The 26,774-nt window shown below is 39.6% G+C and overlaps 2 protein-coding genes and 1 pseudogene across 2 annotated transcripts in view; all 3 read right to left on the bottom strand.

Annotated features, from left to right (window-relative positions):
• The window catches only part of Amfr (autocrine motility factor receptor), a 50,183-nt gene extending 48,361 nt beyond the window's left edge, over positions 1-1,822 (bottom strand). Inside the window, exon 1 of the mRNA XM_047529901.1 lies at positions 1,420-1,822. Within this exon, the coding sequence (XP_047385857.1) occupies positions 1,420-1,674 (255 nt within the window). The 5' untranslated portion in view covers positions 1,675-1,822. The remainder of the gene's footprint in view (positions 1-1,419) is intronic.
• A 4,074-nt stretch (positions 1,823-5,896) lies between these two features.
• Positions 5,897-26,686, bottom strand: Nudt21 (nudix hydrolase 21). The gene is made up of 7 exons (XM_047528902.1): positions 26,429-26,686; positions 22,604-22,804; positions 21,748-21,811; positions 17,236-17,325; positions 11,919-11,994; positions 10,870-10,984; positions 5,897-9,668 (listed from the first exon to the last, which is right to left on the bottom strand). Exons 1-7 carry the CDS (start codon positions 26,542-26,544, stop codon positions 9,647-9,649), a joined length of 684 nt encoding a protein of 227 aa, XP_047384858.1. The 5' UTR covers positions 26,545-26,686; the 3' UTR covers positions 5,897-9,646.
• LOC124966991 (40S ribosomal protein S12-like) lies at positions 14,673-15,157 on the bottom strand (annotated as a pseudogene).
• Positions 26,687-26,774: the final 88 nt, after the last annotated feature.

Genomic DNA, 26,774 nt, shown 5'->3' with positions numbered 1-26,774 from the left:
GGAAGAAAAGGAAAGCTTCTTAAAAATCACAATTTTCAAAGAAAAATCAATAGGATTTAGGTAAAGTATTATGGAGAGGTATCAACTTTGGATTTCAACATGAATTTTGTAAAACGAAACTTCTAGGGGAAGAAATCATTAAAGTTAGCAGTTAAACAAATACCAGAGTGCTTCCTTCTCAAAGATATTTTTGTATCTTAAAGACATCAAAGACTACACTATAATCTCCACATCTGACAAAAGTACTCTTCACAAGTTGTTCAACAAGTAATCCAAAACAAAATTAGACTTGAAGTTAAAGAAATGTAGGTTAAGTCTCTCTCTTCTAGGGGCTTTGGTACTGGTAAGGTTCAGCTGCACAGAGGGGTAGAGAAACAGGAACTTCGCCCCTCACCGCCTCCTGTTATACTCTTTGTCGCAAGGGCCAGGGGACTTAATCCACAGCCCACAGAGTTCATAAATCCCGCTGCTTCCTGATGAAGCACAGTGGGAATAATTATAACAGAAGAGTTGCATATCATTCTATAAACATGGAATATTAATCTCTCCGTCATTTACAGCCTACTCTCAACCCCAAGTGAGAACCTGCAGGAGGAGGAGGAGGCAAGATCCAAGACGCCACAGGAAATCCAAGTGACAGGCTTTAAGTCCTGGAGCAACTTTCCTAATCACTCTGGGGGTGAGAGATGAGGCACTCAGAGGCAAGGAGAGAGCAAAAGTCTTCAGCCCAAACACCAGGCTCTGCCCGCCTGTGGACCTGTCTAATAAACCCGGCCGGCCTGGAGGCCACGTGCGAGCCGTTCTGCCGCCGGGAGGCTGAAAGCTGGTGGCACAACGGACCGCTAGCAGGAGGCCCGAGTGCACGCCAGGCGCTGCCCCTCCGGCCCAGGCTCTGCCGCCCTCGGCCGCCAGGGAGAAGCCGCAGGGGAGGAAGCACTGTCTGAGGCTGATTAGACAGGGCACTCCCATACTAAATGGCAAAAACAAGTGAAGAAATGAAAAAGTTGTGGGGCTGCCTCCCGGAACGCGAGCGCCCCGAGCGCGCCGCACCAGCGTCCCGGCTCTCCCCTGCCGGCCGCCGCCGCTCCCGGGGCCGCCAACACCGCGCTCGACCCGGCAGGGAGCGCGCCCGCCTCCCGCGGCCCGCCGGGCCCCACCTGCCCCGGCCCCCTCGCCACCGCCGCGGGGCCGCTCGGCGGCGCGGCGCCCCCCACGCCGGAGCCGCCTCCTCGCCAGCCCCTGGGCGCCGCGCCTCACCCTCTGGGCCGCCGCGGAGGGGCCGCGCCCCGCGGCCGGGCGCTTGGGGGTCCCGGGGGGAGGGGACCCCCGGCCAGCCACGCCCCCACGGATAATGGGTGACATGGCGGCCCCCGCCCCGCCCCCGCCCGCCGGCGCCGCGGTCCGGGCGGCCTCGCTCACCCACACGAAGAGGCTGTCCGAGAGCAGGTACTGGGCCACGTCGCGGGCCCGGGGTCCCCCCGCGCCCGGCCGGGCGGGCACGGGCGCCTCGGGCTGCAGCGGGGCCGTTAGCGGCTCCGGCTCGCCGGGCCCGGCCTCGGACTGGCTGAGGGCGCGGTAGGCGCTGACGATGGTGCCGAGCAGGGCCAGGCCGCTCAGGCCCGTGTAGGTGCGGAGGCTGGGCCACGGGAAGCGCTCGAGGAAGAGCAGCGGCATGGCGGCGACGGCGGCCTCCAGCCCCCGGGCCTCCCCGCGCTGCGGCCAGGCGCCTGCGGCGGCCTCGCGAACGGCGCCCACGGGCTCTGGCGTCGCTGCCGCTGCCGCCGCCGCCGCGCCGGACCGGGCCGGGCCGCTCCTGGCTGCTCGCGCCGCTCCGCCCCGCGCCGCTCCCGCTGCTGCCCCTGCCGGCGCGGAAGAGCCTCGGCGGGCTCGGGGCGGGCCGCCGCCCCCAGCGGGGCGCGGGCGGGACAGGCGCGGGGGCGCGGCCTTCGTCCCCCGCCCCAGCGGTCGCTCGGTCGCCAGGCGGGCGCAGGCCCGGGCCCGGGGCCCCGGGGGCCGACACCCCGCAGCATCCTCCACGACGCCCGCGCCGCTGGGCCGGCCGGAGCCCAGGCGTGACACGGCCCCGCTGGCTCTGACGGGCGGCTCTGGCCGGCCCGGTGGACCGGCCGCAGGGTCTGGGGACCCAGGTCTCGGGCCCCTGGGTCTCCTTTAACCCCAGAGAGTAGGTTACTCACGAGCACCCCTGTAGTCCTTCCCTGGTGTCCGAGAGGACATGGTGCTTGGGGAATTAACAGAGGCTTAGATGCCCCCCACCCCCGCCAAAAAAGAACACTACTCGACAGTATTAAGTTTCTGTTTGCTAGTAGCCTAGAGCAGAATCTTAAGGAACCTAATTAGCAGGAAATACAAATGTGTTCCTTCATACTCTTCAAAGAAGGTAAAATGGTGCAAAACCATCTGTCACTTCCTCAGAGGCAAACATGAGTGACCATTTGACCTAGCAGTTACAACCCTAGTTATATACCCAAGGGAAATAAGAGAGATCCAAACAAAACTTGTACACAAACCTGGATAACAGCATTTCTCATACCCCAAAGCGGGTAACAACCCTAACGTCCATCAAGTGATGAGTGAGTGATTTACACAGTGGAACATTATTTGGCCATCAAAATGAAGTACTGATACACGACACAATATGAATGAACCTTGAAAACTGCCTAAATCAAATAAGTCAAAATCAAAAATCAAAAAATTGTGGTTCCACTGAAATGAAATGTCCAGAACAGGCAAAAACACTACAGGACACCAAGTAGATTTGTGGTTGCTTAGGGATAGGAGGATAAAAGAACTAGGGTGATAGCTGAAAGGTACTCGTTTCTTTTTGAAGTGATGAAAATTTCTAAAATTGAAATGGTTGCAAAACTCTGATACACGAAAAATTATTGAACTGTACATGTGAAACAGTGAGTTGCATTCCAATGTGAACTATACTTCAAAGCACTTAACAAACAAAACTACCTAAAAAAATGTTACCTTAAGGGTCTTCTTATTCCTCATTGTATCCTAAGATCTGTAATAGTGCCTAGTTTAGAGCAGTTGTAGAATCTTCCAAACTTTTTTAAAAAAGACTAAAATTACTTTTAAGTCTTTTTCATGCCAGTATTCCAATTCTGAAAGTCTATTAATTAGAAACAAAAAAGTGCCTTAGAGGTTTAACTGCCACTTTGGAATTTTTAGAAACATTAAACAGGGTCTTCAATGAAACAAGTTTGGTTTTACTAGAGGGAGCGGTGTTCACATGCATTTTTAAAAAGTGTTTATGAATATAAGACTTCAATTCCCTTTGGTTCTTTGCCAAGAGCCATTTGATTAAAATAAGGAACTTAAACTTTATTGGTAAAATAAAATAAGGCTTCATTTTGGGGAGCGGGGGTACAAAGTGGTAATTTTCCAGGGAAATATTCTACTTTACAGGTTAAAAGGGGAGTCACCATACTAAGTGACTAAGTCGACACACTTTTTAAGCCACATTAATTTGCAGTCCATATTCAATCCAAGCCACAATTTGGTTACATTACACACTATCCTTGTCCTGTTACCATAAGAGGGGTCCTTGCTACCAGATGTGCCCTTATTAATCTTTACTCCCAACTTTTAGAAGTTTGAGCTTTCTAAAAACTCAACACGTAGGACAGGTGAAAGTAACCCAAATATGTAAGGTTATTTTTCATTTTTAAGTAATTTAAAACTTAAGTAATTTTTCTTTGAACATTTACCCTGTTTTTTTTTGTTTGTTTGTTTGTTTTTGTCTTGTTTTGTTTTGCTTTGCTTTAAGGTGCAGTTCTGTTGGCCAGGCTGGCCTGCAACTCCTTGGGCTCAAGCAATCCTCCTGCCTCAGCCTCCAGAGTAGCTAGGACATGTGGGCACCATAGAGTACACATCACCAGCCTCAGGATTCCTTTATTTACATGCTACTCCATGAGAGGACTTGGGAGAAGGCAGGACCCAGAAGGGAGGAATGCTTTGTGCCCCCAGAAAGGTTGGACCACAGACAGAGGGAGGACTACCTAAATCACCAATGTAGCAGAGAGGCAACAGCACCAGACTTTAAGAGGTTGTCCTGCTTGGAAAAGAAAGCCTATGGAATCCATGATGAAAGCTAGGGTTCCCCTCGCCCTCATTTCACAGTACTGTTTATGCCTTCTTGATTTGAGACTTTTGAGTAGGTCCTTCACCCCTGAAGACTATTAATAAGACAGAATTTCCTATCATCTTTGTGGGATGGTGACTCTGATTTGGTTTGACTTAAAGGAAATAAATGTGTCATTTCAAATAGTTTGTGCAAAGATTCACATCTAGATAATTATTGCTATTTTCATATTTTAAAATACCTGAAGTCCTTTCATATGCATGACCTCATCTGATTTTCAGCATCCTGTGAGAAAGCCTGAGTAGCTTTGTTGCTTAGATTCTCAAAATCCTAGGAGCTAAATATCACTCTCTAATCCAGTAGCCTTACCTGTATTCCCATGGAAGAGTTTCATGAGCCGGACCAATGTGTTCCACTGCTAAACCTAGCAGAGGGGAAATAACCAAGCCTAGATTTATAGGGGAAGCCAGGCATGGTGGTGCATGCCTATAACCCCAGCAACCTGGGTGGCTGAGGCAGGATTACAAATTCTCAGTCTCAGTAATTTAATGAGATCCTGTCTTTATGAAATTAAAAAAAAAAAAAAGGCAAGCTAAGGATGCAGCTCAGGGTAGAGTGCCCCTGGGTTTGATAATCAGATAAGATCTTACAGATCGCATGGTGTTAGCTCCTGTCTTCACACGGGAGGATTTCAAGCAGACTCAAGACTTGGTAAAGTATAGCAAAGTTTTAGAAGAGAAAAAAGGAAGGAACACCCTCAAGGAAGAGAGTGGGTCCCTTTGGAGAAGAGCAACAACTCATGTCCAGGTTTTATTGGGGTAGGAGGGAGACTGTTAAATCCCACCTAAGTATCACCTCTGGGCTTTGGATTGTCAGACTGCATTAGCTAACAACCTAGGGGCAGGTCATGCCGGCCTGGCTGACAGGACCCAATTCGCACTGGTTTTATAGAATTCATGGTTGTACTCTGTTCTTATCCTGCTTTCCTAGGTCTGGGAATCTCTGGTCTGTTTTTGTTAGGGTCTTGCTGAAGATGTTTTGACAATTACACCCTTTTGAGCAAACATTCTGTTTTTCCTCTGAATTTATCTATCTTCCTGCTGTTTTAAGAGGAATCTTATACAGCTGACATTAAGCAAGGGTACGGAAACAGCTATCTTGTCAGATCTTGGGGCACTACTGAGGCAGCGCTGTTGATGATTTGCTCTGTACTATTATTTTTTGGAGGTGGTGGGGATTGAGCTCAGGGAAGGTGCTCTACCACTGAGCTACATCCCCAACCTGTACTTATTTTCTTAAACTCCTGAGCCATTGCTCATGTCTAACTGCTATCTAACAGGTTCAACCGCAGTATCAGGATAAAAAGTATTACATATGCCAGCAAGCCTGTGTCACACAACTTCCATGCAAATTGAAGAGGTTAAAGGAGTCAACTCTTTGCCCATGAAAAAAGTGAGTCCCCAATAACATGAACAAGGTGCAGTTAATCACATCTCAGTCTTCAGGCTCAACATCTAGTGCCCCCTTCCTTTGTAGGAAATGGAATTGGCTAAAAACTCACTCACACACAATGGGGGAGCAAGGGAAGTGCAGTGTCAATGGCCCAGGCCAATAGGATCTCACCATGCTGCCAGCTGCCTTACCAACAGCCCTCAGCCAATGACTGGAAAAAAAGTGTTAAGATTTCTACTGGCACACTAAGGTTAGCAACCCCACACACAGGACTATCCCAAAGAGTAGTTCTGTTTTAAATGTTTTTATTGAAATGACAATGAAATAAAAAAGAACAGTGACCATTTTAATCAAACTCTTGCTTTACAAATATAAAAATATAACCAAAACTTCAAACCATTTCTTTTATACATTTCCTATAAACAATATCAGAAAAATTCTCAAAGCCAACCTATAAATGGTACTTGTATACCATGACATGAATACAGTAAACAAAAGTTCTTGTCCTTTGTTCTGTTTTGTGGTGCTGGGGATTGAACTGAGGGCCTCACGCATGCGGGGCAAGTGCTCTACAACCAAGCTCCACTCCCAGCCAAAGGTTTCAGTTTTTAAACACATTGATTCTTCCCTCAATAGAACAGCATAACACAACATTTTATTTTTGGATACTGGGGATTGAAACCAAGGATGCTTTGCTACTGAGCTACATACCCAGTTTTTTATTTTTTAATTTCAAAACAGGGTCTCACTAAGTTGCTCACTATATTGCTGAAGCTGGCTTCAAACCTTCGATCCTTCTGCCTCGGCCTTCCAAGTCACTGAGATTACAGGTGTGAATCTACACCTGGCTGTTAACATACTTTCCCAATTTACCTCTATTCTTAACAATTCCTAGGATTAAAAAGTATACCTAAGCTGGCTTAATTTAGACTTGTAGATCTTAGTTTCTTTTCACAAAACAGGATTGATAATTATGAGCTAATATTAAAATGCATCTTATGGGGTTGGTAATATAACTCAGTGTTACAGTGCTTGGTTGAGGCCCTGGGTTCAATCCCCAGCATTTTGCAAGACAAAACAAAAAAATGATAGAAATTTAGGGCTAGGAATGTAGCTCAGTAATAGAGCACTTGCATAACATGGGCAAAGCCCTGGGGGTTCAGTCCCCAGCACAGAAAGGGTGAAAAAATAAAAGCATGGCTCAAGTCAAATCACAGTATTATTCATTGGTTCTCATTACACATATCTTTTCTTTCTTTCTTTTTCTTTTTTAGGTACTAGGGATTGAATCCAGGGGTGTTTCACCACTGAGCTATATCTCTGATCCTTTCAATTTTTTATTTTGTGACAGGGTCTTGCTAAGTTGCTGAGGCTAGCCTTGAACTTGCAAACCTGCTTCAGCCTCCAGATTGACTGGGAATCTGCCTGGCTCATTATATAATTAAATAACAAAAACAAACCCCTTGAAATGAGTCTAACCCAAACAATAAGTGATGTGAAAATAAGTGAAATAAGTATGGGAACATCAAATCTTACATTACAGAAGCTGACTTACATTATAGTCAAAACCCACTAAGCCATTTTTGGCAATGCAACCAATTCTCTGCAGCAGTCTTAGCAATCAGCACACATTGTTCCAAACATACTAGTGAAAACATTAAGTTTGAGGAACTAAAATATGGAAAAGCTACTCCAAGCATTTTATCTCAAGTGACTGAGTAGGTAACTGAAAAAGCTGAGGACATAAGTGTCACATCATTTAAGAAAGGAAACTGTAAGCTGACGGTTATAATGTAGAAATTGTAATTAAAATCTTTGGAATATACTGTTAATAGTACAAATTATGGACAGAATTGTGCCATTTTAAGCATTGCCTACTTTTTTTTAAAGAGGAAAAAAATTTAAATGCTTAAAATGGCATAATTTCCTCCTCACTGAAGTGGAAAAAGGAAATTTCACTTTCCTCCAAAGGGATGTCAATACTAAATAAGACTTCAAACAAAAACTAAAACTAAACTAAAAAGTTCCTCCCCTCTACTTCTACTTGGATTACTCGTTAAAAATAAGATGGAATAAATTGTGGTTATACAATTGTAAACGTGGGCTTTCATTTGTAGATAAACCTGGGACATAGTAAGCACTCAAAAATATGCCTGTTAATCAAGAGCTTAAAACCTATCCAATATTTAGTATGAAGATCATTGGAATGCAAATTTTAAGACTGTTAGTGTGGTAAGAAATTATGTATCAGATCTTAATCAGTGCCCACATCCTCTTCTAAGGCTTAACAGGAACAAACCAAATTTTAATCCCCCTAGTTCTATGTCCACCAGGATCCAAGTTTTAGTTGGTGTTTATGCAGTATGAACTAGATCTCTTACATCCCGAGGTCAATAACACAGCCAATTTAAATCAAAGGTTTTGCTCACTAGATTCTGGTGCACAGATGACTGGCTCAGGCATTTGTATTGGGAAAAAGTGACCAAGACTTTCTAGGTCGAAGTTGGAGTTACAAAGTGCAGTAACTGGCCTTGAGTCAGACGACTTTAACTCAAACACTCCTTAAACTGACAGCATGTTTCAATCACCACCCTCCTGGTATTGCAATAGCTAACATCTGAAATGTTGTCTTTCAGATGCCAAAGCAATCAGGGAAAGTGAGCTGGATCAACCCATCTGCATCCCTCAACGTGAAGGATCAACTGAAGGACTCAAACCAGTAAAACTATACTACATTAGAAATAGGCTAACATAAATCAGAGGGACAAGATTGTTAACCCCTGAGGGAAGAGGACTATTCACAAGATTAGTGGCTTTTTCAAAGGAACTGACTTGTCACTCTTGGTCAGGGAGACTGGTGCTCTCCTATTACAAAGCATGAGCAGAGGTATAGTCGCTACTTCACAACCATGTGAAGATTTGAAATGACTCCAATTAAATAAATGTGAATATTTACAATTCCTCAGCCACTCTTGGCCCAATCAGGTCTAAATAGGGAAGAATATGACATATCTTTGACCACTCCATATTCAGAATACCAGCCTTGTGATCAGTACCATAAAAATATAGGAACTAATCAGAAGTTCATTTCTACCTATCAAAAACTTACCAAACCTTTTAAAATTTGGCACTTTTCTCTTATCCTGACAAAATTTTTCTTCTACCCTGCCCCTAGAGTTCAGCTGATTTCAATTATTCAAAAAAAAAATTTTTTAAAGGCTTTTGTCACTTGCTAAAACCAAGTTTCCATCTCTATGGATATAAACTCAAGTTAGTTGAGATAACTTTGCAAGCTAAGACATCATAACCTAATAGTATTACCATGGCTCTAAGGATAATTAAAAAACAATTTCACATACTACAAATAATCAATAATCCCACTGTATGAAGAAACAATACTACATGAGCTCTATCTAAAAGGGTCTCTTTTTGTACCAAGTCCTATGACTTTGCTAACCTAGCTAATTTTAATGGTTTCCCATATGTTTAAAGTCTGTTGTTACTAAGGCCTAGATGGCTGTAAAGCATACTGGTGAGTTAATATCCTGGGAGTTCTCAGTAAGAGAACTCAGTAAAATGTGGTACAGGAATTGCACCTTGGACTCAGACAAATATAGTTCCCAAAAGTTATGAAAGATCCTCATCACAAATGTCCTAATGGGTTTGGAGTATGTGCCCCAAAATGGTATTGGAACAAGGGTCCCATAAACCCAACTGATCTAAACTGCCACTGTTTTAACATTCACCAGCCTAAAGGAGGGAAAGAACAATCCTCAACTTAAGAGATTTTGAAAGTTTAATGAGAAATTAAAAAAAGAATACAAATAGAAGTTTGCTTTCTTTAATGTTGTACAAAAATGCATGAGTAGAACCAAAAGTAAATAAACACTATCACATTTGTTTGCACCACTCTCTAGTTCCTCATATGAACTTTACTATTCAAACAATAGAAAGTAGGCGACAATTTAGGGATTGGGAAAGGGATAAAACCAAAAAAACTTTACTAAGACATTTATTCTTCTACACTGTGTATAGCTGTGCTCACAGAGACGGCTTCTTTTTCTTCTCCTCTGCTGCAGATACTCAGTTGTATATAAAATTGAACCTGAATTTTAAAAAGAATAATACCTTTATTAAAAACAGTATTAGTTACATAGTTTCCACTTTAGATGATAAAGGAATGTATCAGGATGTTTCTACCCTCCCTTGACATGTTTACCATTTTGTACACCAAGACACATTTCCCCTCACCAGTCATAGCTTCTACATTAAGTAAGTGTTGCTGGATATTTATAATGGAAAAAAAAATTTAAGACACTATTTGATTATCAAGTTCCTTGGAGGCAGAAAAAGTTTTTCCATGTCCTATATGTCTCTGTATTTGATCACTCAGAACAGTTCCTGCACCTGACAGTAGGAGTTTAAATGAACATTTGACTTCCTTTTTCCATATATCATACTTCAACTTATAACTCATCAAAAGGTCAAAGTGAAGGAACAAAAGATCAAGTTTGATTAGTGACAAAGTAGGCTGATTTCATATTCAGTAAGCTTTCATACAAGGATACAATCACTACGTAAGTTGTTTTTAAACTAACATTTATTCAGTACTTACCTGGCACTGTTCTAAATATGTTATGTATTGCTTCACTTGTTCCTCTCACAACTATGAAGAAGAGACCACCATTCCCATATTCAGATGAAGAAACAGGCAAATAGGTATAAAAGTTTGTCCAAGGTCACATTACCAATATTGAGGGTGGAATTCAAATCTAAACACTGACGTAGATTCTATAATCTACCATAATCACCATGGTGATTATGCAATTCTTATCTATGATTCTAAAGACTGCAACCAATATAACCTTTAAAAAATCCATTTCTTTAAAAAAATCAATTTATCTGTCTAAAAATTCAAACTCAATGTAAAAAGTTGGAAATGAATCTCATATGCCCCAATTTAAGCCAAATACAGTAAATTCCAAAAAGGAAAGAGATCATACCAAGGGATTCAATTTCCAGTTTTATACAGACAACTCCCTTAATTTACACAGTTGACTTATTTCACCAACTCTTTTTTGAATGAAGTCCTCAAGCTTAACTGTAGAGACTATCAGATCTCAGGAAGAACAATTACACAAATGTCAGAACATCATGCCAATTGGCTTAAACTTTAACACGTGTCCATCTACTGTCTTCGTTTCCTTACACACTAGATTTTGTGAACTGCCCCTTCTCAAGTGGCTCTGAATATTTTAAATTTAACAATTTATATGGATGAATCAAAAATGTTCAACTTTCCATACCTGCTCAACAGCTGAGGGAGACTAGAAATGATGGGTCCATATCCTGGTGCATTGTCATATAACTCAAACAATGGTGCAGCTACCAGCTTATAATTTTTAGGGACTGCAAACAATGCTAAAATAAACAAAACAGGATTCATTTTCTACAACTTCTCATATAATCGCTGATTCTTTTTCATTTCAAATTAATACACAATTTTAAATCTGAAAAACCCTTCTAATTTCTCATTAATACATTTTTGGTTGTGTCTTTTAAGTTAGAGATCAGTCACGCATTTCAAATGATTCTCTTAAGAGATCCATAGTATTAACAACATGCACACCTTGATTATAAGTACTGCTCTGGGAGAAAGGAGAAAACAGCCTTAGGGTTATAATTCATTCTGAATCCCATTATAAAACTATTTTAAGAAATGGAATCATTCCTTGTTAAATCACATGACAGGCCTCAAAAAAAAATTTTTTTTTTGCAGTGCTGGGGATTGAACCCAGGGACTTGTGCTTGGGAGGCAAGCACTCTACCAACTGAGCTATATACCCAAGATTTTTTGTTTTTTGATAGAACCTCTCTCCATGTTTTCACAATAAGAAAATCAATACCAAGAGCTGAATAATTATTAAAAATACTATAATCTGCAGGGTACCAGTGATGCTCACCTGTAAACCCAAAGGCTTTGGTGGCTGAGATCAGAAGTTCAAGGTGAATCTCAGCAATTTAGCGAGGACTTAAGCAACTTAGTGAGACCATATCTCAAAATAAAAATAAAAATGGCTGGGGATGTGGCTCAGTAGTAAACTGTCCCTGGGTTAAATCCTTAGTACCCACCACCCAAAGAAAAATACTACTAAAACCTAGCATATTAGGCTCTAAATTTACATTTCCCTCAGTACCATGACCGGCACAATTAAGAGAAAGTAAAGTCTGCATGAACATGCTACGTGTTTTTGGTTTTACAATAAATCAAAAAAACTCAACTAAACACAAATAGAAATCTTGAAAACATTCTACAAGTGTTTAGATACATGCCTTCAAAAACAAAATAATTTACCTTTCTCTTGAAGTTGAACCAGAAACAACTTCTTATGTTCCTTAGGCTTCGTAATGTGTGCTGGAATATATGGATACTAAAATAACAAATGAGAGTAATTTGTAGTTTTCAAGACTGACAATTCTTTCTACCTCCCTGTCTTTCATTATCAATTTCTCAAATTTCAGACACTAAGGTCAACTATGAACCCCTCTCAGACCAAGTTCCTTACATTCTGAATACATTTTAATTTAACATGTCTCCATTACTTGCATTTATTTCTTTATGTTTACTTCCCAATACAGTGTAAACTGATGATAGAATACTACTTTCTAGTTTTCCATTCACTGGGACCAATACCTAACAGATGTACTAGTAAATGTTTTCATACATATAAAATAACAAGTAGTAAATCAGTCAACCATTCAAGGCAACTAAATATGTAGTCACAGAATTTATGGCCGTGAGAAATTTACAATATGATGAAGTTTGATTTTAGTGTCATTACTGTTTTAAAATATCATTACAAGGTTAAATGCTCTAGAATCCTACGTGGAACATGTTTACTATGGTAAAAGTTTAAATATAGCTGTGAGGTATTTGATGAGATGCTTTGTGTTCCTTCCCGCAACAACCCTCCCAGCTACATATACACAGCACGTGAGCACATGCTTCAGAATCACTAGATAGCCAGGTAAGTAAAGGTCTGCCAGTTGGACAAAGTATAATTGCCTGGTAAAATGGAGACAATATTTTAGATGATTTAAAGGGATAAAAAGAATAAGAGAAGGAAACTACTATTCAAGAATGAGTAATTTTAGGGATGGGGGCATACCCCAGTGGTAGACTGCCTGACCAGCATATGCAAGGGCCTAGGTTCAATCCATTAAAAAAAAAAAAAAAATTCCGACATAAAGAACCAAAAAAAAAAAAAAAAAAAAAAAAAAAAGGGATTTCCTCCCCCAACCCTACAATGTACATTTTATTAAAACCTCTGCTATGTCTTCCCACAATACATTCAGAACTCTATTTTGCTTCTGGAGTTGTATTTGAAGGCAAGAGAATGAAAAGTGCTCAAAATAGACCTAAAGGGAAGGTGGGATAAAGCAGAAGCTGCCAAAAGGAGGTATTATCATCATCTACATTTTATATAGGAACTTCTACTAAAAAAGACCAAGAACTTTCCCAAGATTACTCAGCTAAGTAGTGAAGCCAAAATTCAACAGCATCTGTTCAACTCTTATCTAATTATAAAAGTCTATGTTGCTTCTCATTGTGTCACTCACTGGCACCTAACCAGAATTCAGGTTAGGTTCGTTATACATCACAGCCATTCCTAAAGTAAATGATTTGAGGCAATGCCCAAGGCTCTGGAGGTCCCCTACACTATCATGAAAACTAGACACATTAGCAGCAGAAAGACAAACACATTATTAGCAAAGAGCTGAGAAGTAATTTAAATAGCACATACTGGGGTAGAGGGGAACACCAGTGGTTTACATAGAACAAAACCTCCCAAACCATGACCAAACTAAAGTGAGTGTCATTACCTTAATTTTGCCCCCTAGAGGCTGCAAGTTTCTTTTTTTAAGTCTTTCTTCTATAGTCCTAGACTTAATATCTAATCCAATTACACTCTACATGAAAAGACTATAGGGAGCAGATGTTATAACTTCTTCCCACTGAGGCCTAACAAAATTCTAAGTTCACTAAACAGTCATACAATCCTGTTGTGTCTGATACTGCCAGGGTTTCAGCAGAGGGAATGTTCTAGGACAAGGGTAGGGGAGATGGATGAGGGTATTCAGAAAGCAGCCTAGAAAGCACTTTCAATTAGATCAAAGAATGTTCAGAAAACAAAAAAACAGTGAAGAATAATTGCTCTACACATTTATTCTTGCCACATTTTTCATTGGTGCATTACAGTTGTACATAATGATGGGATTAGTTTGCTCTATGTATTTTTGAACCAGAAACTTTGCTATTTCTGTATGGAATTAAAGTCAGGACACAGATGTATTCATGGCAATTCTCAGGCAATGTGCACAAGCACTGGCTCCACGCTCTGTGACCTCCTATCCCTCTGCTACACAAGACAGTCAAATGGAAAAGGACAGACTCATCTTTCATTTGGCCAATGTTTTGTATAATACTTGACCTAGAACATTCTGTCATGCAAAGAAGCTATCTGCCAAAAGAAATCAAGATCCAACTTAAGATGTTCCCTCACTAGCCAAAGTAGGAAAATCTAAGCACCAATAACAGTATCAATCATTACAATAGATCAAAATACATCAAATATATTAAAATCTTAAGGTCATACTGACACTTCAAAAGGTTCCTGAAACACACTTTTTAAAAAAATTTTTTAGTTGTAGATGGACACAATATCTTTATTTTTTAATGTGGTGCTGAGAATCAAACCCAGTGCCTCACATATGCTAGGCAAGCGCCCTACCACTGAGTCACAACCCCAGTCCCTGAAACATGCTTTCTGTGCCCAATATGACAGTATCTCATTCTTCCTTAGATTTCAGGAAAGCTGTGTTTGGAAGTGTTGGAAAATTCCCTGCTTGCTGCTATTGTTCCGCTCCCTGTTTTTCAGTGTCTGAACTTTTCCAAAGCCTGGAACATCTCTCAACTCATGCCAAGACCCAACATGAATGTGCAAGGGAAGGGAGTTAACGTTAACTCTCACCCAATGGGGAGAGAGATCTCTGGCCTTTTATCTTTCTTTTCCTTCTTTCTTTGTGTGTAAACCAAAACTTTATTTGCTCATTTCTTGCATTTGAAGTACTCTTTAATGACATCCTTGACGTGAGATTCTTTGCCATAGTCTTACCCACTACAAAACTGCAATCAATCACTTTAAGAGATTTGCCTTCTCAGTCAATTTGACAGAAGCCTACCTATTCCCCTAGTTTCTTGTTCTCATTTACCTTTATCAGGCTGACATTACGCTCAGCACAAAGGGCCTCCAAGAATTTGACATACATAGGTTCATTACAGTTGGATGCAAGCACACAAAGATGGGTTTGTGGCTTGTCTAAGGCTCTGGCAGCTTTGCAAATTCCATGTGAAAGGCCTTCATGGATGAAGGCAGTATTCAGTATTGATGTCCATTATACCTCCAGCTATAACGCCTTCCCCGACCATGGAAGTAGGTTATGGGTAAAGCCAATCTTGAATGTGCCTGAGTCTCTGTAGGACTCATCAGCAGCAGGGAAAGAGTCTACCCTCCATATTTCTGATGGGCAATTATGAAGTACATTTCACATGGCTGCTGATAGTCCTTAGCAGGATTCATTTGGCTACCCTCAGTTGTAATAAAATCAATAATGTTGGGTCAACAGCCAGCAAAAACTGATGGCTTTAGTCCCCTCCCTTTTTTTTTTTTTTTTTTTTTAAACTTCTGCAGTTGCTACTCTCCCTCTCCTCATTTCTGCTTCCTATGATCACTTCCTAGAACTATTTGCACCCAAGTCTATATCTTTATTTAAGAAAGGCATCTTTGGAGGATGCTAAATAATGAACTCATTCTTCTGAAAATTGGTAAGTAAAAGCAGCATCTATTCTTTCTTATACAAATTATACACCTCTTTATAAATAAAAAGAAATTTCTCTTTACATAAGCATTATAACCCTAATGAATTCACAGATCCAGGAAATTATCAATGAGCTAAACTTATTAAAAAACAAAAACAAAAACAGATATTCTAAATAGCGAATGGGGACACCAGCCTCTAAGATGACACCCAGTGATCTCTGTCTCCTGACAGTGACACCTTCGGGAGTCCTCTCCCAATATGTTGAGTGTGCTCAATAACATACATCAGAATCAGTGGACTTCCACTGTAAAATAAGGTATAACAAACTGTAAGCTTCCTCTCTGGGCACTTTCACTGTCACTCACCATCTCTTGAATTACAAGCTCTAAGGAAGCCAGTTGCTGTACTGGCAGTTATCCTTTGGAGATATTCTTAAACAGGTAACTGAGGGAAGCCTTGGGTCAACAGCCAGCAAAACCTGAAGTCTTTAGTCTAAAAACCCAGAAGGAACTGAGCAGTCAGTTACATGAGAGCTTGGGATCAGAGCCTATCTCAGTTTAATCTTGTGATGCAGCTCCAGTTGCCAATTTAACTTCATGAGACCCTGAGCCAGAACTATCCAGTAAGACCCAGATGCATAATCCTGGGAAACTGAGATAATACATTTCTGTTGTTAAGTCCACTAAATTTTGAGGTATAGGTTGAGTGTGCCTTATCAGAAATGCTTAGATCAAAAGTACTTCAGATTTTGGAGTTTTTTCAGATTTTTGGAATACCGTTAAAGACTTTACCAGTTGAATATCCCTAATTAAAAAATCCAAAATTCGGGGCAGGGGAGATGGCTCAGTTGGTAGAGTGCTTGCCTTGCAAACACAAGGCCCTGGGTTCAATCCCCAGCACCGCAAAAAAAAAAAAAAAAAAACCCAAAATTCTAAAATCCAAGACGTTTTGAGTGTCATGTCAACCATAGCATTCTGGACTTAAATGTTTGGATCAGGAATGCTCAACCTGTAATCTGTTAAACAGCAATAAATAAATAATAATTCATCACCAGTGATAAGCCTTGTTGCTCCCTCTTCTCCCCACAATAAGCCTGAATTCAATCTTTTGACCAAATTATCAATTTATAGGACATATAGGAGAAAGAATTACACGCTCAATGATAAAAGGGGGATGCAATAAGCAAAGGAAACATTAAGACTTTAAACAGCCTGTTTTCATTAACGAATTACAAGGAAAAGAGATGAACAACCTGTAGGTGTTAAAAAAGAAAAAACTATGCTAATTGGAACAAATATAAAAATAAAATAGAAATAATCAGGAGAAGTAAAAATAGTGTCTACATATTTGATATTATAAAACTATTTATCATTTTTTAGTACAATAATGGTAGTATCATGGTTATATTTAAAAGGTCCTTGCCTTTTATGATTCAAACCGAAATATTTACAAGTAAATTAGCTAGGATTTGCCTCATAATTATCTAGGTGAGGGCAGGGGGACTGGGGCAACAGGAGGAGAGAGCTGATGAAAATATGTTTGACCATGAGTTGCTGTTAAAGGTGGATGGCAGTAACAAAATTCATGTATTACTAGTCTCTATACTTTTGTAAATTTAAAACTTTTTCCTTTAAAAGAAAAAATATGTGGTTTTGTCCTTTGTTAACTAAATAAAGGAGGGGAGAAAGGAAATTTCAAGTCAAATAGTACTTTGATAATTTTTAGATGTCTAGAATTTAATCAGCTTTTTTGTTTCTCCAAATGCCCAGCAAATATAACTGAACACTGACCTGAGGAGGTTCAAAATTTGGCCTCCACCAGTTACCAATGCAGTCATCAATGACCCAATCTTGCAGGACTCCATCTTGACGACCCAGTATCTGTCAAAAGAAATGATACAGCTAGTAAACTAAATATACTTACTCATGAACACCCTTCTTTGATGAAGAGACTATTTCTGGCAGCAATCTAGCTGTATGTAGAGACTATTTCTGGCAGCAATCTAGCTGTATGTACAGACATACAGCTAGTTAATGTGTCTTCCTTATGTATTTCCTCTCTATAATCCCTTGTTTATTATTAACCATGTCACTCTGCCCAAGATATACACTGTTAGTTCAGAATTAGCATTCTAGTATCAACATGTTATAGGGCCAACAAACCTGTTGCTGTGCCCTGGCTATACACAGAAAACCCAAGGTCATCAATGACATCAACCAGTAATAGACATCAACCAGTAATAGAACAGTTTCTCTAGAATCAACTAGAGCTTCTATAAATCTCTACCTAACCAAGTTACAGAAATGTTTTCAAAATACACAATTTTCATTTTTATTATTCTGTAACATTAAACTTAATTTGATCAAAATTGTAATCTCCACATTTTCAATGGTCAAAAATGGTTCTAGGGCTGGGGATATAGCTCAGTTGGTAGAGTGCTTGCCTAGCATGCACAGGGCCCGTGGTTTAATTCCCAGCACCACCAAAAAAAAAAGGTTCTATAAGATTTATAGTAAGAAAGGGAAGTACCTGTCCTGCTTCACCTATTCCCACTGGCTACAACATTCAACTCAGCTGTTTTTTTTTCTCTGTTGCCTCTATTTTTTAAATACACTGTTTAGACTTATAGGAAACTTGCAAAGATAGTTCAGAGACTTCCCATGTGCTCTATACCCAGTTTCTCCTATTGTTAACTAATGAACCAATACCAATACATAATTACCAAGTGAAATCCATACTTCACTCAGAAATCCTTAGTTTTTTCACCTAATGTCCTTTCTGAGTCCTAAGATCCCATTTAAGATATCACAATATATTTGGTTCATCATTTCTCCTAAGGCTCCTTTTCTAGACTTTGCCAGATTTTCAGACTTTCCTTGTTTTTGATGACAATTCTGAAGTGTACTGGTCAGCTTATGTAGAATGTCTCTCAATTAGACTAAGGTTATGGATCTTTGGGAGGAAGACCACAGAGGCAAAGTGCCACTCTTAACCATCACATCATGGGGTGCTATTAACACCACTTATCACTAACGCTAACCTTGATCATCTGGTTGAGGTAGTATTTGTCAGATTTCTCCAATGTAAAGTTAAATTTTTAAAAACATTCTTTTATGACCATTTCTTCATTACTTTTCATTTTTATTTTATTTGGGTGGAGGGGCTAGAGATTGAACCCAAGGGTACTTAACCAATGAGCTACATCCCCAGCCCTTTTCATTTCTGTTTTGAAATAGGGTCTCACTAAGTTGCTGAGACTGGCTTTGAACCTGTGATTTTCCTGCCTCAACCTCCAGAGCTGCTAGGATTATAGGCATATACCACCGCATGGGATTTACTTTTCAATTTTAAAAACCTAAAAGAACCCTATTATCTCCCTCCATTATACAAGAGAATTTAGGTATTAAAACCATATCACCCATTCATACTTTTCCTCCCTACATCCTATCCTCTCATTATCAATAAATTAATATACCTAGGTAGATCAATCACAAGAGTGATTAGTAAAAGACAATTACAGTTCCTTACTTGTACAACTATTTTTTTCTTCAGAGTTGGTAACTGACTTCATTTACTATCGCTACATTCATTCCCACATTAAAAGCTCAAATTTCTTTTCAATTTAAGCATCAAATTACACTATCAACTGCACTTTTTCAGAGATGATCTGTTCCAATCTGTACTAGATGCACTCAGCCCTGCTTCACAGCAGGAGTTTTAGGGCTTCCCTCAGCCTTTCTCCTACAAAGTTGGATGTTCTCTAATATTCTGAATCCTATATCTTCAGTCTTAGTTTCTCTTTCATTTTGGTAGTAAAAACCCTCTGTAGTTTCCTAAGCAAAGGTAAACAGAATAGTTTCTGAAACTCTGCATGTCTGGAAATAACTATTTACCCACACCCTTGACTTATAATAGTTTAGACAGAAAATTCTAGGATGGAAATAACATTCTCTCAGAACTATGAAAGCATGCTCTAGTATCTTTTGGCTTCCAGTATTCTTTGTGGGCAGTCTGATGCCATTTCTGATTTTGATGCTTGTATTTAATGTGTCTGGCTGTCCAGCCACTCCCCTCCATTTTTGGAAGCTTTGAGAACCTTCTGTCATCATTGATCTAAATTTTCATAATGATGTACCTTTGGATGATTTTTATAAATACTCCTCATAGAGGGCAGCCAGGAGGTCTTTTCAGACTCAAAACTTATGTCCTTTGGGCTTGGGACACTGTCTCAAATTATGCTTTGCTAATTCTTATTTCTCAGTTCTACTTAGGTATCGTTATATTGGTCACTTTAGAATGAACCCAAATTTTATTTTTTTCTCATCTACATCCTTTTTATCTTTTTTCTTTCACTTTCCGATAGGACGAACTAAATTTTAATGAACCACTGAGTTTTTCTGTCCTAACATTTTTAAAAATATTCATGAGGTTTTATTTGGGGTTGATTAAAGTCTTTTTTAAACAACCCTTTGTCTCATAGATGCAACATCTCTTATTGCACCACAAAAATTAATCAGTTTTGTCACTGAATTTTCCACTTGAATTCCATTTTTTAAAAAAATGTATGTATGTAAGTAGTTTTGTAGTAGTAGAGATGAAGTCCAGGGCCCTGCTCATGCCAAGCAAGCACTCTGCCAATGAGCTACATCTCCAAACCCCCTTTTGCTTCTTTTTTTCTCTCTTTCTTGTTAAAAATCTTTTCCCACAAGCCTCGCATACTTGGTTATCTGCTCACAAATAAGGGTAAAGCATTAAGAGGTTTAATTGACACCTCTGGGTGAATGAATGGCAGGGCTATGCTATTTCTTTAGGAAGACTCCCAAACAGCATCACATGGGTTTTCCTTGGAATGATCACTCTCTCCAGAAACAAAATCTTCAGCCTTCTGCCTGGGATTATAAGCGTAATTGTTAACATTCCATCAGCTGGCAGGAGACTTTTTGTATAGTTCTCTGATCCAATCTATACTAGATGCTCTGAGCCCTGCTTCAGTGTTGGAGACCAGAGTCACATTATTCAACATGGAAACTTCTCCTTATCCCCTAAATCTTTTTATTGATAGGCATTCTCTGATCCAATTGCTACATAGAATCAATCCCCAGCCACACTGCCTAATTGTACAGAGTGGGAAAGACCATCTAGGTATATAAATACATCTTATATAAACTTTCAACCTGTCTAGCTTTCAACCCATTAAGGTATCCACCTTGAAAAATACCTGACACCTCTAACTCCTCAGACTGGTGTTCTTCAGTCCTGGATTCTAGTCTGCCCTCCTTCTGGGCTGAGGATTCTGCTAAGTCAATTATGATTTGCCCTTCTGCTCTCCAGTTTCTCCAAAGATGTTGTAATCTTAAATTGTCTCATTTTGCATTCCTTCAATTCTATTGGATTTATATATTTTAAAAGATATCCCTTTCCTGTCTTTTTGGTGGGGTTTTCAGAAGAAGCAGAGGTACACAGACAGATTCAATCTACCATATATAGATAAGTTCAAGCACAGGAAAGTTATAATGCCCTTAAAAACTACTATAAAAACAAACCAGTAAGTTGATCATGACAGAATTATAGGTTCTCCTTTGCTTTACTGTGCATCAAAGGTTTTGCAGAAGGTATGGATTGATTTTGCTATTTAGAGGAAGACTGAATGTTAAAAATAAAAAAAAATTAATAATGAAAACAATCTACAGTCTCAAAATTCTTCAGTATCTACATATTTGAATTCAACTATAAAGAGGCAGACATTAGAATGATTTTAAAAAGCACAATTTGGGGAAAATTTAAAAGATATATACATACACATACTATATAAAATTATTCAAATTTTAAAGACTTATTTTGGAACAAAACTATGTGCATTCATATCTCCAGCTCCACTACACACTAGTTGTACAATAGCAAATAAACTATTCAAACTATCTGTATCCCAGTATCCTTAAAATAGGATTAGTAATAATAGTACCTACTTCCCAGAGCTGCTGAGATGATTAAAGGAGCTACTGCATGTAAAGCATCTAGAACACTGTTCAGCACAGTTAGTTCTCAGTAAATGCTGGGATTTTATTTATCATTATTGTTACATCAACATCTCAATTTTTAAAATATTAAGATAAACTTTAGGTGTAAGTTCAACTTTCAGAAAATAAACATATACTAACACTCGGGTTTAAGCTGTATTTATTGAAAACTATGTATTCAAAATAAACATCCTTCTTACAAGACAAGACAAAACCTAATTATATATAAGTTGATGGTATTCAGATGGACAATTAAACTGTCAAAGTGGTTAAACAGAAAAATACCTCTGTCATTAAGCGTTTTAGTCCTTCAACTTCATCTTCTCCTGGGTTAAGTTCACCACCAGGTCTGTATAAAGGTTAAGAATTTCAGTTTTCAACTTAATACAATTTGGGGATAACAAGAATACAATAGTAATTATTTATCTCTGTGTCATATAAGGCACTCGGAACAAACAAATGTCAAAAGCAGAGGTAAGAACATTCTGGAAAGTCGAATTCGTAATGTTAATTCACTTAACTCACCAGAAAAACAGTATATAGTGCTGGTTTTAAACAGAAAAAATATATAAAACAGTATAAACATAAAGGTAACTACTGAACACCAATTCATCCCAATATTCTCTCTAAAACCTATTCCTTAATAATGGAGTCTAGAAATGCCCAGAAAGCAATAGATCACATTCTTTAGATCTGGACATTTTTCAAGCATTTCAATCTAAATTTCTAAGAACTCTCTTTTTGGTATAATCAATCAAAAAGCTGTGGGTCAAGTAAATATCAAAAGATTTATGAGATCAAATGACTGAATTATATTAAAATGAGACTAGAACGTCATTCTAAGAAAGAAATAACATCAATTGCTCTTAGTAATGCTATAGTGACATCTGGAAACTGAGCTTGAACTAGTCTGTTTCATGGGGTTTCAATCATTAACATCAACAATATATAGATATGTGCAGATTTCTGGTTAGAAAAATAATGAACACTGCCCTGGAGAAAGCACATGTGGTTATCTTCTTTCAAAAGACTACACTAAACAGTGTTTACTGAAATGAATAAATGACTAAGGATTAAAACTGTTGCATAAAACATCCAACCTATTAAAAGTCATCTTGCTGTTAATTCCAACACCACTTACAATTTGAAGAAAGTTGTTCCCAGCTGTAGCAGTAACACATGGGGTAGCCGGTGCTCATGTACAATCAAAACCCCTTCTACAGTCCTTCTCATTCCAATTTTATCAAATTCCTCCCTCATGCGCTGAAATCTGGCTGCAACAGAGCTGTCCTTCTCATAGAGGGGCTCTTTTGTACCAAAAGTATAATTGGTAAGAGGGTACCTGCGATCCAAAAATAAACATCTAGTGCGAGAACTGATAACCATAATTTGCCATAACAGATACCAACTACATCATGATAAAACACGATCAAAAGTGTATCTACTGTGCTCAGAGACATAGGATTTGTCTAAAGTTACATAACCAACTAATGAAACAGCATAGAATAGAATATTGCTCTCTGAAGTTTTGAAGTCAGAGAACCATTATGATCAAGTGGCTACTCCACATATGAAATTTCAAGCATAGATAATGCTATTCTAAGATCCTTAAATGCTCAGAGAGTAGTTATCAGAAATTGACAATACTTTGGTTTCAGATCATGGCTGCTATACCCAATAATTGCCGTTCCTCTAATGCTCTAATCATAAATTTATTAGTTATAGAATTTTTCCTAGATACTGAGCATTATTTTCCATTTCTCCCAGTCAACTATCCTCAGATTTTTCTAGCACCAAAACCTTTTCCATATCAATTTCCCTATGTTCTTTTCTTTCCTCTCTAAACCTACTAAGAAGTCTTCTTAGCCTTCTGCAATTATACTGTTCAGTCTCCTTATTCTTTCCCTCTTGAATCTTCTACCCATTGTATCTAATCTGAAAACGCTCTTCCTTTATCAAGAACTCAAAATATGGCTTATACTGTTGAAGACAGCTGTCATCTTACCTAGTACAGACCAAATTTTTCCTTAAAGAGTTAAAACTCCACATGTATATTTTATCACAAACCACCTTGTAATACCTTGATTATAAAATACATTTTATCACAAACCACCTTGTAATACCTTGATTATAAAATACATTTTCAATAAAAATGTCTTGGCCACATTTGACTATTCCCAAGTTTATTCATTCTATCAAAAATCCTTGACGTTAATAGTCAACTATAAACCCAATCCACTCAGCTGTCCTTTTAGTTTTTTGGGTTTTTTTTGTTTGTTTGTTTTTGTTTTTTGTTTTTTGTTTTTTAAGGGAATTGAGCCCAGGGGCACTTTATCACTGAGATCCATCCCCAGCTTTTTTTAATTATTATTTTGAGACAGGGTCTCACTAAGTTGGTGAGGTTGGCCTCAAATTTGTGATCCTCTTACCCTCTAGGGTAACTAGGATTATGGGCATGTGCCAATGGGCCTAGCCACTCAGCTATTCTTGAAAAGGAAAATCAAATTTACCAAAACAAAAAGTTACCTTAATTCCAGAAGCCAAATTCTAGGCAAAAATGAAGTAGCTTTAAAATATCAAAAATATACCACTTCCAGTTTGCATTAAAGATTATAAGGAACTTTTCCCCGTAGACCCAATGATAAATCTAACACTGTCAGTATTATCAGGAACAGTTATCTCACATAGCTCCATGTGTCAGATAATTTTTTAAAAAATACTTTACATTTAGTTCTCACAAGCTGAATTAGAAGAATAACACATCTCTATTGAAAGAGCCAGCTCCCATATCAACAAGGAGATGTCATCTAGATGAAATGCTAGAATTTTCAGCTATGAAATCAAAGTGCAGCCCAGACACACACTATCTACTATAAGCATCATAAAAAAGGGGCTGGCTACATCTTCCTTACCACTCTTTATCCTGTACTAGGCACACTGCCTGGTACAAAGTAAGCATTCACACAGTATTTCATAAATGAAAATATCCTGGGGAGAGGGGATGTTTTCAATTGAATAGATCTTTACTCAGCCAGGAGAATTGATGTTTAAAACACAAGGATTCTTTCTAAATATCGCATTTTTACAAAAGGAAAAGTATTGTAAATCAATCCATAACCTTTTTTTTTTTTTTTTTTTAATATACTGAGGATTTAACCCAGGGGCACTTTACCACTGGGCTACATCCTCAGTCCTTTTATTTTTTGAGACAGTCTTTCAATCTACTCATAACTCTACTGGAGCAAAATTAAAACATTCTGTTCAAAGCACCAATTCTACATAATGGTCTATTGCAAACTGATCCAGTAATCAAGTAATCAATGCAAAAAAACCAAAACCCCAAGTGGGTCCTAGTTCACATGACTGAAAGTAACCCAGAAGCTGTGCCTTCGTACTTTTTTAAAAGAACACTTGTCTTCTCCATTTCATAGGAATCTTATGAGAACTTTTAAAAAGTGTCATCAAATTAAAGTGCCATTACATGTTAATGTAATAGCTAAGAAGGTTTTAACTTTATACACAACTATCAACTAATTCCAAATTTTATAAACCTAACATTTTTTTTTGGGGGGGGGGGTGTGCTAGGGATCGAACCCAGGGCCTTGTGCTTGCAAGGCAAGCACTCTACCAACTGAGCTATCTCCCCAGCCCTAAACCTAACATTTTTATTATCTAAATTTCCAAACCAGCAACTGTTTTGCCAAACAATAAAAAAAATCTTTTCCATTTCAAGACACTTGTTTTTAGGAGGGAGAGGTTCTCTCACAGAGAAACACCTATATTGTTTGGTAAGAAAATCAGCAAATTCTTGCACTTTTAAAACACGGACCAGCATAAACTGGTTACTTTCCTCCATTTCGGTCAGCACTACACTGTCTCAAAACCAAACTCTAAAAATCAACCATAAAAAGCATACTGACGGCTGGGCATGGCACATGCTTGTAATCACAGCAGCTGGAGAGGCTGAGGCAAGAGGATCTTGAGTTCAAAGTCAGCCTCAGCAACTTATCAAGGCCCTAAGCAACTTAGTGAGACCCTGTCTCTAAATGAAATATAAAAAGAGTTGGGGAGGTGGCTCAGTGGTTAATAGCCCCTGGGTTCAATTCCTTATACCAAAAAAAAAAAAAAAAAACCATACAATTTCTTGAGCAAGACACACACCTCAAATGCCAATTACTTGTACAGCAAGATTATTTTGAAAATGATCTTGAAATGCAAATGTTTGCTTAAAAAGAAGAGTGTGCTAAAAATAAAACAGTCCACCATGTGTTCTCTGGGGCAACCCTGTGGTTCCTTCCACTATCTAAAAGTCCACCACCGCACCAGCGACTCACAACTGAGGCCTACTGGTGCCGGGATGCTGTTGCTGGGTTAGACAAGACATGGGAATGCACAGGGCAGGCCAGGTATCACGAGCAGATAAATAAAAGGTGGTGTATTCGTAAGGCGAAATACTATACAGCACTTAGAAGGAAAAAAAAAATTAGACCTTTGCATACAGGTCCATCTCGAAATCTTACTATATTAAAGTGAAAACTGCAACAAGGATGCTGTTACACCATTCGTTTCCAATATACAAGCAAGACCCTGCACGTGATGTGAAAGTATAAACACTGAACCGGAAGGATAAAAGCCACATTTGAAGCTGGTTACCTCTGGAGAGGTGAGGGGAAAAAATGAGTTCAAAGCAAACTTCGATTTCACCCAGAATGACTGCATACAGAGGAATGGGAACAAGCTCTCTTTTCAAATAAAGGAAAACTCTTCCAAGTAGGGCTCTAAGCCCCTGGAACGCTGAGCCCAGGAAGGGGCCTGAGGGGAGAGGAAAAGTGGCATCCCCGAGCGGGCGTCAGGGCGGTAGGGAGGCGTGGAGCCCGCCGACCCGCTGAAGGCGCGCGGGAAAGAGAAACGTCTTTCGGAGCGCTCCCAAGGGCAGGGATGCCCGCCAAGGCCGCGCCGCACTTACAGGTTGATGGTGCGCTCCAGGGTGAGGGGCTTCGTCTGCTGGATATACTTATTGCCGAACTGGGTAACCCCCCGGGGCCAGCCCGTCTGCGAACGATTGGGTGGAACCACCGACATGCTGGCGAGCTCCGGAAATGGCGCGGAGAAGAAAGCGGGAGTTAGGGGAGACCTTCCCCGTGAGGGCAGCGGTTATCGGAGTCCCGCTCAGCAGCCGTCGCCCGCCATTAACAAGAGAGCGCAATAGAAGGCGAACGCACGCCGGAAGTGAATCCGGGCTCTCTGGCGGAGGGAAGTAGAAAGGCGGAGGCCTTCCAGACCGAGTGCCACTGAGCCAATCGCTGACGAGA

Source organism: Sciurus carolinensis, chromosome 16, assembly GCF_902686445.1.
Source record: "Sciurus carolinensis chromosome 16, mSciCar1.2, whole genome shotgun sequence".
Lineage (NCBI taxonomy): Eukaryota > Metazoa > Chordata > Mammalia > Rodentia > Sciuridae > Sciurus > Sciurus carolinensis.
The sequence above is the reverse complement of the archived record's forward strand: the minus strand, read 5'-3'. Positions and strand labels throughout refer to the sequence as shown.

Bases quoted from the DNA above. Each gene is read 5' to 3' on its own strand.
- Nudt21 (XM_047528902.1), bottom strand. From the start codon at position 26,544: ATGTCGGTGGTTCCACCCAATCGTTCGCAGACGGGCTGGCCCCGGGGG. The intron at 10,985-11,918 runs GTAAATTATTTT...TGTTTATTTTAG, and splicing joins GGTTCAACTTCAAGAGAAAG to CATTGTTTGCAGTCCCTAAA. The intron at 9,669-10,869 runs GTATGGAAAGTT...TTTAAAATTCAG, and splicing joins CTCCCTCAGCTGTTGAGCAG to GTTCAATTTTATATACAACT.